This window comes from Pipistrellus kuhlii, unplaced genomic scaffold (genome assembly GCF_014108245.1).
Source record: "Pipistrellus kuhlii isolate mPipKuh1 unplaced genomic scaffold, mPipKuh1.p scaffold_m20_p_4, whole genome shotgun sequence".
In the NCBI taxonomy this organism is placed as follows: Eukaryota; Metazoa; Chordata; class Mammalia; order Chiroptera; family Vespertilionidae; genus Pipistrellus; species Pipistrellus kuhlii.
In genome coordinates, this window is record NW_023425540.1 from 70,905,715 (window position 1) to 70,927,568 (window position 21,854).

Genomic DNA, 21,854 nt, shown 5'->3' on the forward strand with positions numbered 1-21,854 from the left:
GCTGGCAAGGCTTCTGCCCACTGGGAGACATGGCATCCTTTCAGGTGCCTCAGGCCTAAGTAGCCCGTCCACCTTAGTATGCTAATAGTGGCCTAATCACTCATAAACCACTTCCCAGATGTTGACATTCCTAAATTATTGAATTATTAAAATTTCATCTTAGGTAACCCAGGCCAGCTGTTTACTAAGTCACCGTGAGTATGGGAGTTTGACTGGGTGGGTGACAGGCTGTTTGCCCAGTGAACCAAGTCTGTCATATTGAGCAGCTCAGGGTTGGCTGACCAGGACTGGATGCCTTTGAGCCCCTGGAAGAGCCGGCTGCGACTTGGATTTATTGGTGCAGGTCTGTCCTACCTGCACAGACACAACCCCAATTCCTGTTTCTCATAACCATCACTCCCCACCCCAAGGCTAAGTCTTAGGCTCTGGGAAATAGCCTAAGCTTTCAGAGTAAATCTAACCCTTCCTTCTGCCACAATAGGTGGCCCTTCATTACATGCAGTAATGTCACTGACCGGGGAAAGCAGTCTGCTTTTGGATGTGTATTTTTCATGAGACTTTAAAGAGTCTGTGCTGAATTGCACTGACTTTCATGCTTTTATGAGATAGATGGTCATTAGCAGGGTCACCTTCCCCCTCACCTGGCAAACTGAGTCTATACTTTTTTTGAGGGGGCGTGTCATATGTCATACTGGAGCTATAAATCCTCTGGAGGCTCTGGCCTGCAGAGATAGGAAGAATTCACCAGTATTTCTCTATAGTAGTGAATGCTAAAAGGGCCTCAAGTGGAAGAAAGTTCCTACTACCCCCTGAAAGTAAAGTCATCACCTACCAGGGGTTCACACTGTATTTCTTCTGTAAAATGCACATCCCATGAGCCATTGGGTTGCTAGAGCTGAGCTAGAACTGAGGAGCTATGACAGAAAATCCCTGCCAGTGTTGGGGAAAACAGGTCACAGTGGCTAGGCAGTGAGGTCACAGAGAGGTTTGTTTGCCCCAGACTCCATGGGGGAGGAGCCTAGGAGGCGGAGGGGCCCTAGAGGTCCCCCAAGCCCAGGCAGGGGACATGGTGTGGGAAAGGCAGCAGGAACAGGGCCCAAGACTAGTGCCAAGGGGTCTGGAGACATGAGGACAGGAGCAGGGAGAGGGCAGTTAAGATGGTGAGGAGAAGCCAGAGATAGAAGCTGCAAAAGTTCACCAGGCTGTGAGGAAGGGGGGGTGTGTGTGTCAAGAGAAGGACAAGAAGAGGTCAGCAAGAGATCTGGGGAGGGGTTACTTGGAGAACTTGGAATAAGGAACAAGGACAGGGAGGAGTGAGCCATGGATCTAGAGAGAAAGATGGAAGGATTTGACCTTACAGAGCTGAAAGAGCTATGAGCCCCCCAAATAGTAGTTAATGAGAGACAGGCTGAGAGAAGGAAATAAAAGGCATGACCCTCATGGAACCCCTGTGCTCCCCTTTCTTCTTGGGTAGGTGAAGCGGAGCTGCCCTTCATGTGGCCCAGAGCCTGGGGGTGAAGAGAAGAAGGGGAGAGGGAACCCTATTTCTGTTCAGTTGTTCCCCCCAGAGCTGGTGAGTCCTTGAGGAGGGGGAGGTATTAAGGATAAAGGACTGGGAGTCAGACCACTGAGGGGCCCCCAATGACCCCTGCTTTCTCCCTCCTGCCCCTCAGGTGGAACATATCATCTCATTTCTCCCAGTCAGAGACGTAGTTGCCCTAGGCCAGACCTGCCACTACTTCCATGAAGTGTGCGATGCTGAGGGCGTGTGGAGACGCATCTGTCGCAAGCTCAGTCCTCGCCTACGAGAGCAGGGTTCTGGAGTCCGTCCCTGGAAGAGAGCTGCCATTCTTAACTGTACACCTTCCCCAGAACCTGCACTTCTCTTTGCCTCTGGCCTACCTTATTCTGGGATTTCTCCTGCTCCATATAGTTGCCTGATGACCTCAGTATTCCCAGCCAGTCTTCCAGGGCTCCTTTCTCTGGAAGAAACTTGTTAGCTTCAAACATGCCATTGAGGACTTCAAGTCTCTAGAACCACCTTCTTTTTTTTTTTTTTTTTTTTTTATAAATTTTATTGATTTTTTACAGAGAGGAAGAGAGAGGGATAGAGAGTTAGAAACATCAATGAGAGAGAATTATCGACCAGCTGCCTCTTGCACACCCCCTACTGGGGATGTGCCCGCAAGCAAGGTACATGCCCTTGACCGGAATCGAACCCGGGACCTTTCAGTCCACAGACCGTAGCTCTACCACTGAGCCAAACCGGTTTCGGCTAGAACCACCTTCTAATAGATGTCCCACCCAGAGCCCCCATTACTAGTATCCCTACCATGTCTCCTTCCATATTCAAATTCTTCCAAATCTTACCCTAGATTACATCTTCCACTCCCCAAACCACAAGCTTCCCCTCCTGTAAACCAGGGTTCCTCAGCCTTGTCACTACGGCGGTGTTTTGGGCCAAATAATTCTTTGTTTTAAAAAAATATGTTTTTATTGATATTTTTTAAAAGAGTATGGGAGAGGGAGAGAGCAAAACATTGATGAGAGAGAAATATTGTTGAGCTGCCTCCTGCACACCCCCACTGTGGATTGAGTCTACAATCTGGGCATGTGCTCTGACTTGAAATCCTGGGTGCATGGGGATGACACTCAACCAACTTGAGCCACACTGGCCAGAGCCCAAACAATTCTTTGAAGTGGGGGACTCTCCCGTGCATTAAAGAATGTTTAGCAGTACCCTTGGGCTCTACCCACTAGATGCCAGTAGCACCTTCCTCAGTTGTGACAACCAATGTCCCCTGAAGGATAAATTCTCCCCCAGACTGGGAAACAGGCTCTAAACCCCCCTTCCTTTCCAGGAAGTCTCTATTCACTTCATCTCACACAGTAGAGATTAAGGGAGATGAGGATAACAGGTCCAGAGCCAGGGGTGAGGGAGAGTTACTGGTCTTTCTGAGTCATTCTTTTTTACTCCTCTTTCTTCCTCCTCTGATTCTTTTCTGTGTATTTATTATATGTCCCTTGATGTCTCCTGTTTCTCATAAATGTCCTTCCCACCCTCCCCACACCAAGACTAAGTCTTAGATTCTGGGAAATATCCTATGCTGTCAGAGTAAATCTATGCAAGTTTGGATCAAAGAAATGCTCATTTAGAAGCATGTTTATGGCCCTGGGCTGAGGTGGGCCAGAAAACTAACATTTAGTCACTGGGTATAATTAAGGATATCCTCTAAGCTCTCCCTATGTCTTTGGAAGGGGTACTTTTCCCAGTCCTGGGGATGGAGAGGAACTAAATAGCAGGATACCTGAGAAACCTTGTTTGCCCAAGCTCTGATTCATCTCCCTGGTGTCATCCCAACCCACTGAACCTCCCATGTCCTTCCCTTCTCCAGACACGAAAGGCCTGTATTTCCAGGCATTTGGGGGCCGCCGCCGCTGTCTCAACAAGAGTGTAGCCCCTCTTCTAGCCCATGGCTACCGCCGCTTCTTGCCCACCAAGGACCACATCTTTATCCTTGACTATGCGGGGACCCTCTTCTTCCTCAAAAATGCCCTGGTCTCCTCCACCCTTGGCCAGATCCAGTGGAAGCGAGCCTGCCGCTATGTTGTTTTGTGTCGAGGAGCCAAAGATGTGAGTAGCAGAACTTTGGCAGCTAAGAACCCACCCAACCTCCAGGGACCCAGGGCCTACATCAGAATTGAGGTGTCCTCCTTAGGACAGCTGCCTTCCTAAGGAACACAAGGCCCCATTTCCTAACTCTGTACCCAAGTATCTCATCTCCTACCTCAGCCTCAGTCCACACCAAGCTCCAGATCCCAGACACCTCTGCCTTTTCCTACAGTTTGCCTCAGACCCAAGATGTGACACAGTTTACCGTAAATACCTCTATGTGTTGGCCACTCGGGAGCAGCTGGAAGTGGTAGGCACAACCGGCAGCCGGGTCTGCGACTGTGTCGAGGTCTATCTGCAGTCTAGTGGGCAGCGGGTCTTCAAAATGACCTTCCACCACTCCATGAGCTTCAAACAGATTGTGCTGGTTGGTCAGGAGACTCAGCGGGCTCTACTGCTCCTCACAGGTGTGGCTTTGAGCAGTAGTTTACAAACTGTTTTCTGAGATTCTTCAAGACCTGCTGCAGGGGATGGGGAGGGAGGTCTCTCACACTGGGTTCTGAATGCCATCTCAAACCAGTTAGCTCTGCTTTTGTCTGCTCTAAGAGTCTGCATATTTCATATATGCAAAGGGCCCTGCTTTAAATTCCAATCTCCCCAACCTCCATACCAGGCACCTCACCTTTGTACCCTACACTGCCTCCCTGTACTTAACCACACTCCAGATTTCTTAATGCTATGCAAGGCCCTAAATCCCCAAACATCTTTCCCAGCATTCAGACTGTGTTCTTCCACATCTACTAGGTTTCCTCTCCATCCATTTCTCACACTGAAAAGGACTTCCCTGGTTATTTCATTTCTACCCTTTAAATAAATTTTTATTGTTCATATTATTACAATTGTTTCTCCTTCCCCCCCCTCCCATAGTTCCCCTCCACCTGGTCCACACTCCACCCTCTGCCCTTACCTTCCTCCTCAAGCCCCCTGCTGTCCTCATCCATAGGTATATGACTTTTGTTCAGTCTCTACCCTTTTTCTTAAACCCCACTCTAGGGTAGTAATGTTTCATCCTATATGGCTTAGGGGGTCTATTGGGAAGTTAATGTGGATATTGGAGGGTTCCTTCTCCCTCGTAATTGTCTGCTTCCCCCAATCTCCAGAGGAAGGAAAGATCTACTCTTTGGTGGTGAATGAAACCCAGCTGGACCAGCCACGCTCCTACACGGTTCAGCTGGCCCTGAGGAAGGTGTCCCGTTGCCTGCCTCACCTGCGTGTGGCCTGCATGGCTTCCAACCAGAGCAGTACTCTGTACATTACAGGTAAGAACCACCTCCCTTTTGCTCAAGGCCCCAGCCTTGGACAGATCTCCCAGACACCCGCCATCATTATTCCAGCTCTGTGGTGGACCCCTAGGGCATCCGAGTAAAAAGATGATGCCTAGATTCCCAGACATCACAGCTGGTGAATGCTTGTGGGTGTGAGACTCCCCGGATCTTGTCGTTTTCATCCCAGGTGGGGCCTTATCCCTAGGAAATGGGTGCCCAAAGCTGCTGAGCTGAGGGCACCCGACCCCCCAGATGAGGGGGGAGTGTATTTTGAGGTGCATACCCCAGGGGTGTATCGTGATCTCTTTGGGACCCTTCAAGCCTTTGACCCCCTGGACCAGCAGATGCCACTTGCTCTCTCACTGCCTGCCAAGGTAGGATCCTGGAGGGATGGGGAAGATCATTACAGGAGGGACTTTAGGGGTTGAAAGGTTCTGAAGGTCTGAAATATGAGCAGGAATCAAACGATTGATCAGGGAGGGTCAGGGGACCCAAAGAGATGGGTGACATAGAGGGCAAGACCCAAAGAGATCAGCCAGGTTAGTGGCTGGGAGGCGTTGGAGTTCAGAGTTCCTCTGGAGGGAACTGAATGCCCACCTCCCCTTTCTGTCTTCTTCCTAGATCCTATTCTGTGCTCTTGGTTACAATCACCTTGGCTTGGTGGATGAATTTGGCCGAATTTTTATGCAGGGAAATAACAGATATGGGCAGCTGGGAACGGGGGACAAAATGGACCGAGGGGAACCCACACAGGTGAGACTGTTTACCAGCAATTCTCATCCTGACCCCCATCTTTCAATTCCCTGACCTCTGGGTCTCTCCACTTCATTTCCATAGTATCCACTTTCTACACCCTAGAAGGTTAAGCCAAGCAGTATGTAATGCCCATCATATTTTGCGTTATCCAGGGTTGACACTATGAAGTTTGTTCTGTGCAGTGCATGCTGTGAGTGTAAGAGGAATTTAGTGAAGCAGGGAGACCTGGGTGGGCTGGAGTAACAAGAAAAGGTGAGATGTGAGTAGGGCCTTGTGGGTTAGAAAGGATTCAGGTGGGACTAGAGATGAGGCACAACTTACACATAACTGGGACAGTGAAAAGACTGGCCTGACTAAAGGAGGGAGGGCATTTTGTAAATAGTTGGATATGAGGTGGTATATAAGTGGGTGTGAGCTTGGAGGGGTATAGATATGGGAGAGTCATTTTGGGTTCCAGAGCAGGAGAAGGCAACCACACGGGTGACTGTGAACAGGTCAGCTGGCCAGAGTGCGCAGGAGACTGAGACGGAGTGAGAGGCCCACTGGGAGGCTGTTAAGTGACAGGAGCATTTAAGACAAGGGCCTGGGGCTGATACAGTGAGAATATAAAGGAGATACTGAGATATATGAGATATTTTAAGAGAAAATGAACAGGCCCTGGGAACTGATTAGATGTGAACAGAGAGTGGAGGACAAAGGTGTCTCTGGCAGTAGTTGCCTTGAAGAAAAAAGGTATCAGCAACAAATGTGAATTGGAAGGGGATGTTGCTTTGAATAAAGAACATAAATTTGGACTTTCTTGTAGTGAGAGCAGGACAGTAAAGTGGAAATATCTCACTGGCAGTTTGGTTCCAAATCGGAAAAAAAAAAAGTTGAAATGACAAAAGTAGAGACAGAGGCATAAACCGGTGTAGAGCCACCATCATAGGCAGAGGGAATGAAAAAGTTGTCACTGACATAGGAGGCATGCCTTGTTCTAGAAGCCATGGGCACAGGAAGAAGTGATTAATGGTGACAGTAATAATGTAGGAATATACTTTACTGACATGGAAAGATGGTCATGCCATATTTCTAAGTGGAAAAAAAAAGTGTGAAATGGTTTACATTGTATGATCCCAGTTTTGTTTAAAAAGACAATTTACATGTACAGTTGACCTTTGAACAACACAGGAGTTAGAGATACCACCCACCATGCAGTCAAAAATCCGCATGTAACTTCAGGAGGCCCTCCACATGTTTAGATTCCCAACCACAGTTAAAAATACAGTAGACCCACCTGGACGGTGTGGCTCATGGTTGAGCATAGGCCTATAAACCAGGAGGTCATGGTTAAATTTCCAGTTGGGTTGTGGGGCATGAAGGGGACAGCCGATTAATGATTCTCATCATTGATATTTCTATCACTCTATCCCTCCCCCTTGCTCTCTGAAATAAAATTTAAAAAATATTTTAAAACTGTTTTAAAAAATACAGTAGACCCTCATACAACACAGGTTTGATCTGTACAGGCCTATGCCTAAGTGGCCTGCACTTTAAAAGTGGACCTGTACAGTTCAAACCTGTGTGGTTCAAGGGTCAACTGCATACATTTGTATAGGCAGCAGTAAAGAAGATCCAGCAAGAGATTAACAGTGGGTGGTGGGGTTTCCAGTGATCTTTAAATTATTTTTTGCTTGCCAATATCTTACAATGTTTCTATAATGACCATAAATTACTTATCTGCCTTCAAAATAAAAACACTCACATTGTCAAGAGAAAACATGCAGGAGAGGCCCTGGGACTTGGCAGCCAGCAGGTCAAGTGCATTTGGAAAACACAACAGTAGCACAGTAGGAAGAAAAGCCAGATCACAGAAAAGTTCAGGAAAGACTGGCTGTGATGAGAACAAGAATGTGGTCAACGTCAGACCGGTCACGCAACCAGTTCTTCTGCCTAAAAAACAGAGACAGGAGGCAGCAGAAATCAGGAGGAAGTATTTTAAAATAGCCATTTGAAAAGATAATATGAAAAACTGAAAATATTAGAGCGAGGAGGAAGGGCTGCAAGGAAGGAAATTCCTCTCTGGGGGCTAACCTAGAATTGCAAAGGAGAGGTTGTGTCTTTAAGCCTTGGGAAGATACTCCTCACCCTGAGGCTGGAAAGCTGGATGAGAGATTGGACTAGCTGAGGTCTGTGGTGTCAGAATGAGAGAACAGACGGCAGGCTGTGGCCTCAGGCAAATAACCTGTTTTCTGGGAAGCAAAGATGAGGAACCAACAGAAGTACTAGGGCCCATTGGTCAGACTGGGGCTTCGGGAGAACTAATCTTCATTCAGCAGGGAGACCTCCGGGGAAGGTGTGCTGGGCCCCATTTCTTCCCTCTCCTAGAGTCCCTTGAGTCTTCCCTGAGCCTCCTCTGGCCTGGGGCCCCAGCCCCTTGGTGTATCCCCCTTAGGGATCCTGGCCCTGTATCCTCAGGTGTATTATCTGCAACACCCCATCGCCCTGTGGTGCGGCCTCAACCACTCCCTGGTGCTGAGCCAGGGCTTGGACTTCAGCAAGGAGCTGCTGGGCTGTGGCTGTGGGGCTGGAGGCCGCCTCCCTGGCTGGCCTAAGGGGAGCGCCTCCTTCGTCAAACTCCATGTCAAGGTCAGAGCATGGTCAGGAGAATGGGCAACCAGGGAGGGCAGGTCATCCCCAGGATTCTGGCTGTGGCTACTGCGGGGCCCCATTTCCCCAATACCACCCCACCTCCCTTTTCTGCCAGGCACCATGGCTCCTGGCTCTCTCTCTTAGCAGATCCTACTGGTGCTCTCTGACCTCACACAACCTTGGGGTTCAGCCAGCCAGCTCACAGCTGGCTCAGGGCTGGTCTGACGGGGAGGGACACAACAGCTGGGGCTTTTGGGAACCCCTCAGGAAAGGCCCCCTCAGCCACGCCCCTTCTCTCCTCCAAGGTCCCTTTGTGTGCCTGCTCCCTTTGCTCTACCAGAGAGTGTCTCTACATGCTGTCCAGCCATGACATTGAGCAGCATCCCGCCTACCGAGACCTACCAGCCAGCAAGGTGGTGGGGACCCCTGAACCCAGTCCAGGGTCCGGAGTACTCCAGGACCCTGGGGGGACAGCTTGGGCCTGTAAGGAGTACCTCAGCCAGATCTACAGTTGCTCCACGTTGCAGGACCGCATGGAAAAGATGAAGGAGATCGTGGGCTGGATGCCCTTGCTGGCTGCACAGAAGGATTTCTTTTGGGAGGCTCTGGACATGCTACAGAAGGCTGCTGGAGGGGTTGGACAAGGCCCCCCAACACCTGAGAGCTGACCCCCCTCTCCTAGTCTCATCCCTGTAGGGAGAATCTGGCTCTGGCCAAAGGCTAAGGAGAGATGGAGTGGTAGCAATGAACTCTGTGCATGGGAAGGGGGCACAGCGGGGTGAGGACTGCTGGACATGCCAGGGTGGGGAGGGAACTGTTTTGTAAAATGTTCTGGGGGCTGCCCAGGTGGGGCCTCCAATATTACTATCATGGACAAGAGATTTGATGGACAAATAGAATAAATGGCTGAAGTGAGGCCTAGTTTGGGACCCTGGAGACTGGGAGGACAATTGGGCTCGGAATGGGGGACCCAATGCCTAGCTCAGTGGGTGAGGGAGGGCAGGAGCATAGACAGGCAGGCAGAGCATCAGCTGCTCAAGCACCTTCAGCTCGCTTTCCCCTTCCACTCCCAAGACCTGACCCAATCTTCTTGACTGGAAATCCTAGCCTTGCCTTCCGGAACAACATATGCCAGCGGTTGCCAACCTTTCGAACCTCACGGACCATCAATGGTCATATGCTATTTGGTGCCCCCCACTGGATCCTCTTATCCCCAGCCCATTTCTGACTTGTGACAGTTTTCTATCCATTTTCCTTCATCCCTGTGAAGTCAACCTCCCTTGCCTTACTTTCTGTTTACCTTCCAGATCTGTTCTCATGTGTCCATTCCCCCTCTTTTTACTCTATCCTCCTCTTCCTGCAGAAGGGAGACACTCCCTTTATCCACATGCCTTGCCTCCCTGCCCCATTCCTGTACCTCCAGATAATTTGGGAGAAAATGAGTGAGCAGAATTCTTTTCTCTTTGGCCTAGTCTGGCCTGGGGATAGAAGATAGTGGAAATTTGAAGTGGAAAGTAAGTTGGAGCAGGTGGTGGTTGTGAAGGGGGTGAATGCTTAAAGGTTGCGAGTCCAGGAAAGGACTTCTCTGGGTGCTAAAGAAGCAGCAATGGGGAGGATCATGAGTGGGCTGGTGAGTCCTGGGGAAGGACTAGAGGCTCTGTTTACAAGATGCTTGGGCACTGGACAGAACAGGCTTCCAGATGACATTACTTGATGCCTAGGCCCTGATGCTCCCTCAGCCCTTCATTGCTCCTCCCACTACTTAGGTCAATATTTATGTGTCCTTCATCTAGAGAGGCCCCTGGACTCACCACTGTCCCAGTTCCTCTCTCCCTGTCCCGCCTTCCCCACGGCCCTCCCCACTGGCCAGTCCCCACGCCCACAGATCCGAGGCTGCCTCATCTGGCATCAATTATCCCTGCCGCTGCCGCTGCTGCTGCTTCTGCTGCTGAACTCGGCTGGCTGCTGCCTCTGTCTTGAGGACCCCAGCGCCTCTCCCCTCAGCAATGCTGCCTGCTGCCACAGCCTCCCTCGTGGGGCTCCTCCTCACTGCCTGGACCCTGCTGCCCTTCGCCCAGGGCCAGACCCCCAACTATACCAGGTAGGTATCTTGGCACCTTCTGTTAGCTTGAGTGAACTTCAAAAGCCAATCCTGAGGGGTTATGCCTGTGGATCTTGTGCATTTTTTCCTAACACCTCCGCCCCCCCCCCCCAAGATCTCCCAGTTTCTACTCTTCTCTGGTCCCCAAGTGTATCCTCCCTGCTACAAGATCACTGTCTCCTGTAGGTCAGCACTACTCCCCATTTCCTCAGCCTCTGTCCTCTTCCTTCTAAGTCTCCCCATTCACTCCATGGAACGTGAGAAAGCCAAGACCTTGAACTTGCTTGATAGCTGGACATCTGGATTCCAAGAAAGGGATTAGATATTATGGGGGAAAGTGGGGCAGCAAGTGGGAGACTTGGAGTCAGATACTCAAGTAGTTAGCTGCAACAGAATCAAAGAAAAGGTTGAGAAGTCAGGGAGCCTGGTCTCCAGGTTCAATGTGAGGGCTGCTTCTCCCTCAATTCCCCGCCCCCTCCCCCCGCACAGACTCGTGGCATGGCTGTCTACATCTGGAAGTAGTTAGGCAGCTGCTGTGGACTGCCTGGCGGAGCAAAGCGGGGAGAGTAAGGGGGGGGGGGGGGGAATAAGGAGGATTCCGGGAATTCCTGTTGTGTTGGGGGTGGGGACTGGAAGTTGGAGGCATAGCTAAGTTGTTGGCCCTACTTTTTCCTGGTCCTCTCCGATAGTATTTCCCACCTCACTTTCATCTAGGGTGCCTGAGGCCGTCCCAGATCCCTTAGGCCTATCTCCCTCATCCTCAGGTTTCTCTACCCTCATCACCCTATCCTAGTCCTTCCACTACTCCCCCACCCATGCTGACCTCTCCTCTGTCCTCCAGACCTGTGTTCCTGTGTGGAGGGGATGTGACTGGGGAATCGGGTTACGTGGCAAGTGAGAGTTTTCCCAACCTCTACCCCCCCAATAAGGAGTGCATCTGGACAATAACGGTGAGAAGGCCTCTCTGGTCACTACCCCTTGTCAAAGCTTCCAAGGCCTGGGTCCAGCCAGTCAAAGGCCCGCCCCCGCACTGCTATTACTCCCTGGGGAAGTCCAAGACCCCTCCCCTCCGGTCACTGACCCATCAGTGTCCACATAGTACGTGGCAGTTGTCCTCACGCTTAACCCTTAGTTCAAAGCCAGCTACCCCTTTCCCAACTTCCTTCCTGCCCCCTGTAAATCCCTCCATGGACCTCAAGTCTTGTCCCCTGCACAAGCCACAAGCCTGATGCAGAGCCCAGGCGCTCTGCTCCGCACCCTAATGGGGTTCCTTCATGCTCAGGCCCAAATTTACCTAGGAAATGCTTGGGGAAAGGGAAGTGCCCTCTGCCTGGGTTGTGTATGACCTGACTTTTCAGGTCCCCACCCCTGTCTCTGCAATCAGGTCCCTGAAGGCCAGACTGTGTCCCTTTCCTTCCGAGTATTTGACTTAGAGCTACACCCTGCCTGCCGTTATGATGCTCTGGAGGTCTTTGCTGGTTCTGGAACCTCGGGCCAACGGCTCGGACGCTTCTGTGGGACCTTCCGGCCAGCACCCATCGTGGCCCCGGGCAACCAGGTGACCCTGAAGATGACAGCGGATGAGGGTACAGGAGGACGAGGCTTCCTGCTCTGGTACAGCGGGCGGGCCACCTCGAGCACTGGTGAGACGTTCCTCACCTCCTCCTTCCCCTTCTCCTGGTCCCACCCTGGCAAGGCCCCGCCCTCAGCCTTAACCTTCTCCCCAAGATCCTAGGTCCCCATTGCCTCCCTTTCCCTTTTCCCTCACTAACTGCCCCTTCAGTCCCTCCTCCCCATCTTCTCTCCCCTCTCCCGCTCCCGCCACCCCCCTCTTCCAGGCCCCACCCCAGGCGCGAGGCGGAAATGGGTCACCGACCCGCGGGTGGAATGGGCGGCCTGGGGTTACTGGGACGGTGAGTAACTGCCCGCCCCCGTCCGCAATCGGGATACCTCTGACTGGCGTGAGGGGGCACCCCTGGGAAGGGAGACCAGGTTCTTCCGACCCGGAGCCTCCTACACCCAGCCCGGGGCTCCCGATTGCGGTCCCATCACCTCCTCCTGGCGGCAGGAGTCTCCCCTAAAATATTTAAGACCTCCCAAAGGGGCTTATGCCCCAATTTGAGGGGACCCTCACAGCGTGGGGACTCTCGAGCCTGCAAAGGGGACTTCTCTGCCAGATAGAGGAGATGGGATCTAACAGGGGAAGAGGACCGGTGTGGCAGTGGGTCAGGGGGGAGGGGCCATAAGGGGCGTGTCCAACCAGCTCCTCCTCCCCCTTCCACCACCTGCCTGGGTGCCCGGAGGTCCTGCGCCTGGCTCTTCCCCTGCTAACCTACCCACCGTTTCCTTCCCCTCATCTCTTCTCACCCCTCATCCTGAGACCCCACCCCGACATCCGACCTTCCCGCACGAGCTCCCAGACTAGAGCTTTCTCAAGCTGACCGAGGGTCTCCACTACCCCCACCCTGCTCCTCTCTCCCCTCCCCAGAGCACCAGTTTTGCGGGGGGCGGCTGGAAAAGGCCCAGGGAACGCTGACCACGCCCAACTGGCCCGAGTCTGATTACCCCCCGGGTATCAGCTGTTCTTGGCACATCATCGCGCCTCCAGACCAGGTACCCACCCCCTGCCCGGGCTGCCCTCCAGACCTGAACAGTGTCCTCCAGCATGCAGCTAGCAAAGATTTATTGAACATCTGCTATGTCCCAAGCACTGAGCTTGCGCTGGTGGGAAGCAAAAACAGACCCAAACTGTGCATGCAAACAAAAATGTAAAATTATACCTATGATCAGTGAGGTACCTGATGCTGATAAACTTGGTGTGTGTGTGTGATGATGGTGAGGGGAGGGGAGGGAGGTGGAGGAGGTGGATTTTGGGGTCTATTCCTTGAGAATGAGCCTGGACTTGACCTTGCCCACCATGGCGGAGGACACCACTTCAGGATACCTGTGTATGTAATCCTCTGAGCTGTGGAATGAAAACATTAAGAGGAGGATGCGAGGGAGGTGAGAGGAGGCTACTGTAAATATCCCCAATGGAAGTGAGAGGTGCCAAGCAGCCTCTGCCCTGTGCCCTGGCATCAGGTGATCTCGCTGACCTTCGGGAAGTTTGACGTGGAGCCGGACACCTACTGCCGCTATGACTCGGTCAGTGTGTTCAACGGAGCCGTGAGTGACGACGCCAAGAGGCTGGGGAAGTTCTGCGGAGACACAGCCCCGGGGTGAGAGGACAGGACCTGGGTGGGTGCAGGTCAGGGTTTCTCCACCTCCTCAGAAGTCTGACCTCTGGCTGCTGTTGGGATGGGAGGTGCTTAGCTGAAGAGGTGGGGTCTGAACCCATGAGCTCCAAACCAGTGGGCGGAGCAGGTAGGATGCTAGGCCCTGCATCAGTCCTGTGGACCTTGGATCAGAGGCTATTGGGGCCTAAGAAGTTGGGCCTAATGTAGCCAACTTGGGGGCGGGCGCCTGGGTAGAGGCAGGGTGCAGGCCCTCTTGACACCTCCCACAACACCCTGCTGCCGCCTGCAGTCCCATCTCCTCCGAAGGGAATGAGCTCCTCGTCCAGTTCGTCTCAGACCTTAGCGTCACTGCCGATGGATTCTCAGCCTCCTACAGGACCCTGCCGAGGGGTGCCGCCAAAGAAGGGCCAGCTCAGAGCCCGGGAGAGGATGCCCGGCCAGTTCCCCGGCCTGGCCCAGGCCCCAAGCCAGGAGCCCCGCCCAAAGTCAAGCAGGAACGCCCACCTGCGGAGAAACCAAAAACCTCACCTGAGGTCCAGGCAATTCCTGTGGGCCCTGGTGAGTCTGAGAGTCTGAGAAGGGGGAGGAAGAGGTTACAGACTGAGTTCATTCCTGGGCTCGCTCATTCATTCATTCATTCATTCATACAACACTCACTGGTGCCACCTCTATGCTAATAATGGTTGGCACCTGGGTACTGAGACCCAAAGCTGGATAGAACTTGGAACAAGTTCAAATCAATAAGGCTGTTTTGGGAAAATAGATCACCTTCCACAAAAAATGTCCCCCTCCTCCTCCCAGATGCACCCAGTGTCACCTGCCCAAAACAGTGCCGGCGGACGGGCACCTTGCAGAGCAACTTCTGTGCCAGCAATCTGGGTAAGAAGCCTCATTCACATGCTCTGCTCTTCCAGATCTTCTAACTTCCCATCCTGTCCCCAAAGTACCCTCCCCCCTTTGGTTCTAGCCTTGCCCTATCCTCCTGTCCCCTCATCTCTCACCTTCACTCTCTCACAGTGGTGACGGCAACAGTGAAGTCCATGGTTCGGGGCCCAGGAGAGGGCCTGACTGTCACTGTCAGTCTCATTGGTGTTTACAAAACTGGAGGCCTGGACCTGCCCTCTGCACCTGCTGATACCTCCTTGAAGTTTTACGTGCCTTGCAAGCAGTGCCCCCCCATGAAGAAAGGTAAGAGGGATGTGGAGTAGAGGAGAAGGGAACTTAGCTTCGTGGAAATGAGAGAGGTAGTAGAATATAAGGGGCTCAGACGAGGAGGCACATCTTTAAGGTCTATAACATGAACTCTCAATCTCTCCCTTCCCTCTCCCAGGAGCCAGCTATCTGCTGATGGGCCAGGTGGACGAGAACAGAGGTCCTATCCTTCCTCCAGATAGCTTTGTGGTTCTCTACCGGCCCACCCAGGATAAGATCCTCACCAATCTCAGCAAGAAGAGGTGCCCCGCCCAGCCTGTTCGGGCTGCTAGGTCCCAGGCCTGAAATCCAGGCCAGCCTTGGCCATTGGCCCAAGGGATCCATTTTTTATACAAATAAATATCCCTTGACTGAGGAAGAGTTAACATATCCATCTTTATGGTTTTGGTGCCCATCTTGGGGTTTTCATTCATTCAATAAACTCAACAGACATTTATTATACAGAATCTTTTACGAGCCCAAGTTGGATCTTATCACCCCTTTGCTAAAAATTCCCCATATTCTCCACACACATGCAAACACACACAAGTGTGTGTCCCCCCCCAATGTATATACACACTTTGAATAATTATAAAGGCAGAGCTTATTAAAATACATTTCATTTTTAAAACTGAGCTATCAGCTTATAAAGTATGTACAATTTTTTGGGAACTCCCTGTCTTTAGAGATGATGGATATATTAATGAGTTTGATTGTGGAATCTTTTCACAGTGTATACAAATCATCAAGTTGTAGACCTTAAATATATACAATTTTTATGTCAAAGATATCTCAAGGCTGTTAAAAAGAAAATTTAAATACTCTCCTACAGTTTTTCATCAGTCTCAAAATAAAATCCCAAGTCCTACTGTGGGCTGAAAGGCTCTGGATGTTCTGCATCCTTCATCCCCCTTACTCTTATCTCCAATTATTGTCTTCCTTAATTAAAATCACCGTTCTAGTCACACTGGCTTTATGACTATTTCTAGTACACTGGCTTTGCCTGTGCTATCCTTCTACCTGGAATTCTCAATTAGATCTCAGCTCAAAGTTCATTCTAGTCAGTCATTTGTTCATTCCAAATCCAGTCATTAGCCCTGGCCGGGTGGCTCAGTTGGTTAGAAATTCTCCCAGTATGCCAAGGTTGCGGGTTTGATCCCCAGTCAGGAATGTCTGGCTGCAGGTGGGGTTTACGTCTGTCCATCAACTGGAAGAAGGAAGGATCTATCATCAACCATTGAATGCAGAAATAAGTGTCTAATAACAAATCGTGGTTTTTTTCCCCCTCTCTCCCAAATAAATAAATAAAAACAAAACAAATGGCAGGCACTGTTTTAGGCACCAATGGTACAACAAAAAAAGTCCCTGCTTTTGTGGAGCAGAGATAAATAGTAAAATAAACATAAGGACAAGTAGCTCTATGAGTGCTATGAAGAAAACATCATGATCAAGAGGACAGATGGGGATTCTACATTATATAGAGTGCTCAGGCAAGGTTTTTGGATAAGATCCACTGTTAACTGTGTGGCCTTGGGAAAGACTGTTCACCTTGCTGAGATTTCCTTGTTTGTAAGAGTTGAATATATGGAATGGTAATGTATGTGACAATGATGATGATGATGATGAAAGTGGCAGGGTTGGTAAATCTTAATTCCCTGTGTAAATGTGATTTCCGAATCCCGTGCAGAAAGGAGAGAATCAGGAGCAGAACCCAGGGCTGAGAGTTGAGTCCAACTGGGAGCAACTTCCAACTGTAGGACACGCCTTTGGTTGCCGCAGAGGCTTCCGGGAGAGCCTGAGATTGAAGTGGAGAAAGAGAGGGCTTTGTGGGATGGAAGTCTAGCGATCTGACGGCCTCAGAGTGGGACAAAGGAACAAAGGCCGCCCGCGTCTCCCGGAGTAACTGCAGGGCTAGAATTCTAGACAGAGACGTCATTTTCTGACACTAGAATCTAGTCAATCCCCCTCTGTAAACGCACCAATCGTCATGTACGTATGGCGGAAACGGCGCCACCCTGGCCAATGACAGAAGCCGTGTGGCGGAAGTACCCAAAGGCCTTCGGGCAGGGGGCAGCCGCCGTCTGCTCACAAATTGATTGACAGGTGCTGTGACCAGAAGGTGAGCATCGGAGCGAAGCCCAAGGAATCACGTCCCGGGCTCAGGGAGGTGTCGGAGTTACAGATACCACAGATACAGGTCTCTGCGGGGCGGGCGGGAGAGCAGATCGGGAGGAGACCCCGGGGCAGGCGGAGTCTGGCCCAAGCTGGGCGGAACCCCGGACGCCCGGAAGGGGCGGGGCCTAGCGGATGCGGCTCTCGGAGGTTTGGAGCCCCGCCTAGAGGCCGCCCGGGCTGGGGAGCCGCAAGGGGCCGGGCTTACCGGGTGGGTGTGCCCATCGAGGTGGGGCTTGGAGGCGGGGCCTAGAGGGACTGGCCGAGCTGGAAGAGTATCGGTAGCTGCTTCTGTCTGCGGGACCCTCCTCGCGTTCCAAGGCGGTGGTGGCCCGCCCCACCATCTCGTCCATTCGCTTTCGCCCCTCTCGTCCCCCAGCTCTAGATTCCAGGCCCTGTCCCCCGAGCTCAGCCCTCGGATGTCCCACTGCCAAGAGCCTGCATGCGCCGCGGGGCGCCCCAGGACCAGGAGCTGGGGGGTCCCGGGGCGCCGGGGCGCGGGTCCCGGGGTGCCCCTCCTCCCTCGGGACCTGTCGTCCCGGTCCTCGTCTTTCCCCCCGATTTAGTGTTCAGGGCGGACCAACGGAGCGGACCCCGGCAGCTGCTGACCCTCTATAACCCCACGGGAGCGGCGCTTCGCTTCCGAGGTGAAGGGATGGGCGCCTCATGCTGGGGGGCTGGGGGCTGGGGGCAGGACATTGGGGGTGTCGACGTAAGGAACATGCAGATCTACAGAGGATTTTTGTGAGTTTATTTGAGCCAAACTGTCGACAATTGCTGGGAAACAAAAATCTCAACGGATTGAGATAATGCTCTAGAAAATGGCAGTTTTGCATCTTATCAATATTTTACACATTATAATCAAAAGACTAGTGGATTACATGATATCCATTGGTGATAGATTGAGGAGATGGGAGAAGGCAAATTGGGGAAACCTCTGGGATTGGATGAAAAGTAAAAAGGTAGACACATCTTTTATGTAGGTGGGTACAGGATAGTTAACAGTGAATAATTAACATGTTAACAGTAACAATGAGGATTTATGGTTTCAGCCCTGGTACATTGGTTGTGCCCTGAGGGGTCTGGGAAAAGGGAAGTTACCCTCATATTCCAAAGGAATATTATCTTAAATTCAAAAGGCAATAGACAGGCTTAGTTAAGGTAAAGATTGACTTTTGTCAGGGAAGATTTTAACCTAGCACATGACTTTCTGCCCTAACGGCTTTTAGTTAAAAAGCTTTAACTTCAAATCCTAACTTACTTTAGGTTTCTGAGTTTGCAAGGCTGATCTTGGCAGGTTAGTATGTGGTCCCTTTTCGTCCACATGGTCAGAGGGCCAGCCTTGGTGGACCAGAAGAGTCATGTCTAGTCCTGGGGGTAGAAGGCAGGGGGACTCTATTGCCCCTTAGTGGGAAAGGTTTGTGTAGGGTCTCAGAAGCAAGAGTCAGTCTCTCTGTGCTTGTACCCCACAGTCCTGTGCACAGCACCTGCCAAGTACACCGTGTTTGACGCAGAAGGATATGTGAAGCCGCAGTCCTGCATTGACATGTAAGTGGGAGGGTGGAGAAGCCAGAGGCTGCTGCTACCTATCTCTGAGCAACTGAGCCATGGTCTAAGGCTGGGGTGGGGAGTGTCCAGCCCAAAGGCAGTACAACTGAGCCATGGTCTAAGGCTGGGGTGGGGAGTGTCCAGCCCAAAGGCAGCAAAATCATTTATTTTGTCCCTGCCAAGGCAACCACAGGCAGGACTCAAAATTCATAAATCTAGGAGCTTTTTTTTTTTTTTTTTTTTCATAGCAACATAAATTTACATTAAGCAGATAATATTATAAATATACAAATGGCCTTGGCAGAAGAAAGGTTCCTAACCCCTGGTCTAAGGTCTCAGACCTGGTCCTCTTCAACTTTTTTCCCAACCCTCTGCCCGTAACCCAGTGGGAAAGTTTCCTGGGAGCGGGGACCTGGATCTACTTGGTTCATTGCCTATCACTCACTTCCTCGCAATGGGCCTCTCTCCCATCTCGGGACCAGTGTGATCCGCCACGTCGCTCCCATTGCCAGCCACTATGACGTCCAGGACCGCTTCCGCATTGAGCTGTTTGAGGAGGGAGCTGAGAGCCGAGTGTTGGGGCGCAAGGACATCACCTCGGTTTTGAGGGCCCCAGCCAACCCCCTTGAACTTCAGGGACAGCCTGACTCAACGCCACACCCAGGGCCTCCTTCCTGGACAGCACCACCTACAACCAGACACCTCCCTGAAAGTGAGTTGGAGGATGGGAATTTTTGAGTTCTATAGGGAGGAAAGACCTAGCATTACTCTAGAGATGAGCTTGGTTGGAGTTGCAGAGGTCTTCAGGTTTAGTTTATTGGCTTTTTGTGGAAATGTTCCTAGGAGTTGAGATTTTATATTACACTAAAGGCCCGGTGCACGAATTCATGCACCAGTGGATTCCCTCAGCCTAGCCTGTGGGATCGGACCTAAACTGAATCTCTGACATCACCCAAGCAGTCCAGGATTGCAAGAGGGTGAGGGTGCACTATTGGGGTGGGGAGGGATGCGGGAGGCTGGTCAGCCAGGGACCGGAAGAGGGCTCCAGGGCTTCCTGGTCTTGCTTAGTCCCGATAAATTGGCCAGACCCCAGGAACAAGCTAACCTACAGGTTGGAGCGTCTGCCTCCTGGTGGTCAGTGTACGTCATAGTGAGCAGTTGAGCTGCCTTAGCATATCATTAGCATATTACATTTTGATTGGTTATATGGCTGACCAGACACTTAGCATATTAGGCTTTGATTATATAGGATTAGGGAATAAACATAGTTTGCAGTTTACCTGGTTTCTGGCTTCTATATTTATTATAGATGGGAAAATTCTTCCTTATCTTTAACTTTAATACTTTCTATTATATGCCAGCTCAGTTTGGTTCCATAAAAAAACCTGTACTGAGCAACTATACCACTCCAAGTTGTATGCTGAGTCTGGGAAAAGGAGTTTCGTGCCTAACAGACAGGTGCACAGAAACCAATAATCAGGCAGAGTGAAGAGAGAAGAAAAAAATCGCTGAGGGACCAGAGGAGAGAGGGTTTCTTGTGGCTGTGGGGACAGAGGCTTTAGAGAGGAGAGGACATTTGCATTGTGTGCTTCTGAAGGACAGTAAAAGGTCTGCAGCCTCCTTCCAAGAGAACCTTGGGTTGGGGAGGAGTTTGGTCTGGAGCTTCTGACAAGCCTTGTTTCCCAGAATCCCACTCACAACTGGCCACCAGCTCCTTCCTCCTGTTCTTGCTGACCGGCATAGTTTCGGTGGCCTTCCTGCTGCTCCCACTCCAGGATGAACTTGGCAGCCAGCTGCCCCAAGTCCTGCATGTCTCCCTGGGACAGAAGTTGGTGGCGGCCTACATCTTGGGTGAGCACAGTAGTGGTGAGGGGATCTGAGCCCAGAGAAAGAGGGGTAGGGGCTGGGAGGAGGCTCCCAGAGCTCCAGGACTACTCATTGTTTCTTGCTCTTTATTTCTCCCCTCTCCAGGCCTCCTTACCATGGTCTTTCTCCGGACCTGAGCCCCCTGCTCAACCTCCACCCTCTCCCTGGGCAGGGATGTGGACATGAGACAGCCACTGTGATGCTCATACCTTGCCTCGACTCCTATTCCCTTTTTCCTGCCACTCCCTTCACCCTTGACAAAAAATACCCAGGGATTTGTATTCATTTTCCAAGTTGAATAAAAGAAATTTGCAAAATTAAACTGAGGGATGTAGGGAACATGCCCCTTTCTCCATACTTCTTTTTCTCCAGTTCCTCCTACTCCCATCCCTAGGGACCCAGGTACCTGGGCCAGTGAAGAGGCCCAGCAAGGATTAAGTCCTGGGTTCTGGTTCTGGAGCACTGAAAAACTATGACCTTGAGCAAGTCCTTTCATTTCTGTGAGCTTCAGTTTCCATCTCCTAAATGAGAATATTGAGAAAGTTGATTCTCCCCGTCCCTTTCTCTATATCCAATGGGTCTGTTTTGTTTTGTTTATTCATTTGTTTTGATTTTTAGATTCCATATATGAAATACAATATTTATCTTTGACTTATTCACTTAGTACAATGCCTTCTGTGTCTATGTTATCACAACTGTCAGGTTTCATTCTGTTATGGCGGAGTAATATCCCATTTTGTGAATATATATATCACATCTTTTATCCATTCATCTATTGATGGATACCTAGGTTATTTCCATATTTTGGCTTTGGTAAATAATGCCACAATGAACATAGGGATACATATGTTTTTTTAAATTATTGTTTTTGTTTTCTCCAGATAAATACCCAGAAGTGGTATTGTTGGGCTGTATGGGAACTCTATTTTTTAGGAATCTTCATACTTTTTGCATAGTGGCTGCACCAAGTTATAATCTCTGGGAAAGTTGATTTAAAAAAAAAAATATATGAGTCTAGAGAGGAAGGAAGAAGGGAAGAGAGAGAGAGAGAGAGAGAGAGAGAGAGAGAGAGAGAGAGAGAGGGAGAGAGAGAGGTCAATGAGAGAAACATCAGTCAGCTGCTTCCTGTATGCCCCCTATTGGGCATTGAGCCTGCAACCCTGGCATGTCCTCTCATGAGGAATCAAACCCACAACCTCTTGGTGCAGGGGACAATAGTCAACCAACTGAGCCACACCAGTCCTGGTGAAAGTTGAATCTTGAGATCCCCGTTAGCCCTTTAAGATAGGATCCTGTCCCTATGCCAACGAACCTAAGCTAAAAAGAAACAATAAAAAATACCGCCTGCTTTAGAGCTCTAGTCTCACTGTCTTGAGCCATTGAGGCCTCTTGCCAGGGCTGCCTGGATGCTTCCA

General features: G+C 50.9%; 3 protein-coding genes across 7 annotated transcripts; all 3 read left to right on the forward strand.

Annotated features, from left to right (window-relative positions):
- Nucleotides 1–212: 212 nt before the first annotated feature.
- LOC118703940 (F-box only protein 24-like) lies at nt 213–9,241 on the forward strand. The gene is given in 11 exon segments (XM_036411312.2): nt 213–1,099; nt 1,101–1,226; nt 1,475–1,573; nt 1,674–1,857; nt 3,396–3,634; nt 3,846–4,080; nt 4,774–4,932; nt 5,191–5,312; nt 5,560–5,691; nt 8,152–8,322; nt 8,631–9,241. Coding segments are annotated over 11 exon segments (1,863 nt in total). The 5' UTR covers nt 213–1,066; the 3' UTR covers nt 8,994–9,241.
- A 963-nt stretch (nt 9,242–10,204) lies between these two features.
- PCOLCE (procollagen C-endopeptidase enhancer) lies at nt 10,205–15,310 on the forward strand. 2 transcript variants are annotated; one of them, XM_045571132.1, is made up of 10 exons: nt 10,205–10,426; nt 11,268–11,376; nt 11,811–12,069; nt 12,265–12,339; nt 12,915–13,039; nt 13,508–13,644; nt 13,952–14,220; nt 14,464–14,541; nt 14,680–14,850; nt 14,993–15,310. In XM_045571132.1, exons 1-10 carry the CDS (start codon nt 10,332–10,334, stop codon nt 15,157–15,159), a joined length of 1,485 nt encoding a protein of 494 aa, XP_045427088.1. In that variant the 5' UTR covers nt 10,205–10,331; the 3' UTR covers nt 15,160–15,310. The 2 variants fall into 2 exon arrangements, with proteins under 2 accessions (XP_045427088.1, XP_036267203.1); XM_036411310.2 differs by lacking the exon at nt 12,265–12,339 and having other exon boundaries at nt 10,269–10,426.
- A 1,511-nt stretch (nt 15,311–16,821) lies between these two features.
- Nucleotides 16,822–20,778, forward strand: MOSPD3 (motile sperm domain containing 3). 4 transcript variants are annotated; one of them, XM_036410527.2, is made up of 6 exons: nt 16,822–16,972; nt 17,405–17,672; nt 18,498–18,573; nt 19,056–19,285; nt 20,260–20,424; nt 20,545–20,778. In XM_036410527.2, the coding sequence occupies exons 2-6, from the start codon at nt 17,468–17,470 to the stop codon at nt 20,574–20,576; spliced, it is 708 nt and encodes a 235-aa protein (XP_036266420.1). In that variant the 5' UTR covers nt 16,822–16,972; nt 17,405–17,467; the 3' UTR covers nt 20,577–20,778. The 4 variants fall into 4 exon arrangements, with proteins under 4 accessions (XP_036266420.1, XP_036266419.1, XP_045427090.1 ...); XM_036410526.2 differs by having other exon boundaries at nt 16,900–17,029; nt 17,399–17,672; XM_045571134.1 differs by lacking the exon at nt 16,822–16,972 and adding an exon at nt 17,030–17,050.
- The last annotated feature ends 1,076 nt before the right edge of the window (nt 20,779–21,854 follow it).

Bases quoted from the DNA above. Each gene is read 5' to 3' on its own strand.
- PCOLCE (XM_045571132.1), top strand. From the start codon at position 10,332: ATGCTGCCTGCTGCCACAGCCTCCCTCGTGGGGCTCCTCCTCACTGCC. The intron at 12,070-12,264 runs GTGAGACGTTCC...CCCCTCTTCCAG, and splicing joins GCGGGCCACCTCGAGCACTG to GCCCCACCCCAGGCGCGAGG. The intron at 13,645-13,951 runs GTGAGAGGACAG...TGCCGCCTGCAG, and splicing joins TGCGGAGACACAGCCCCGGG to TCCCATCTCCTCCGAAGGGA.
- MOSPD3 (XM_036410527.2), top strand. From the start codon at position 17,468: ATGCGCCGCGGGGCGCCCCAGGACCAGGAGCTGGGGGGTCCCGGGGCG. The intron at 17,673-18,497 runs GTGAAGGGATGG...TGTACCCCACAG, and splicing joins AGCGGCGCTTCGCTTCCGAG to TCCTGTGCACAGCACCTGCC. The intron at 18,574-19,055 runs GTAAGTGGGAGG...TCTCGGGACCAG, and splicing joins CCGCAGTCCTGCATTGACAT to TGTGATCCGCCACGTCGCTC.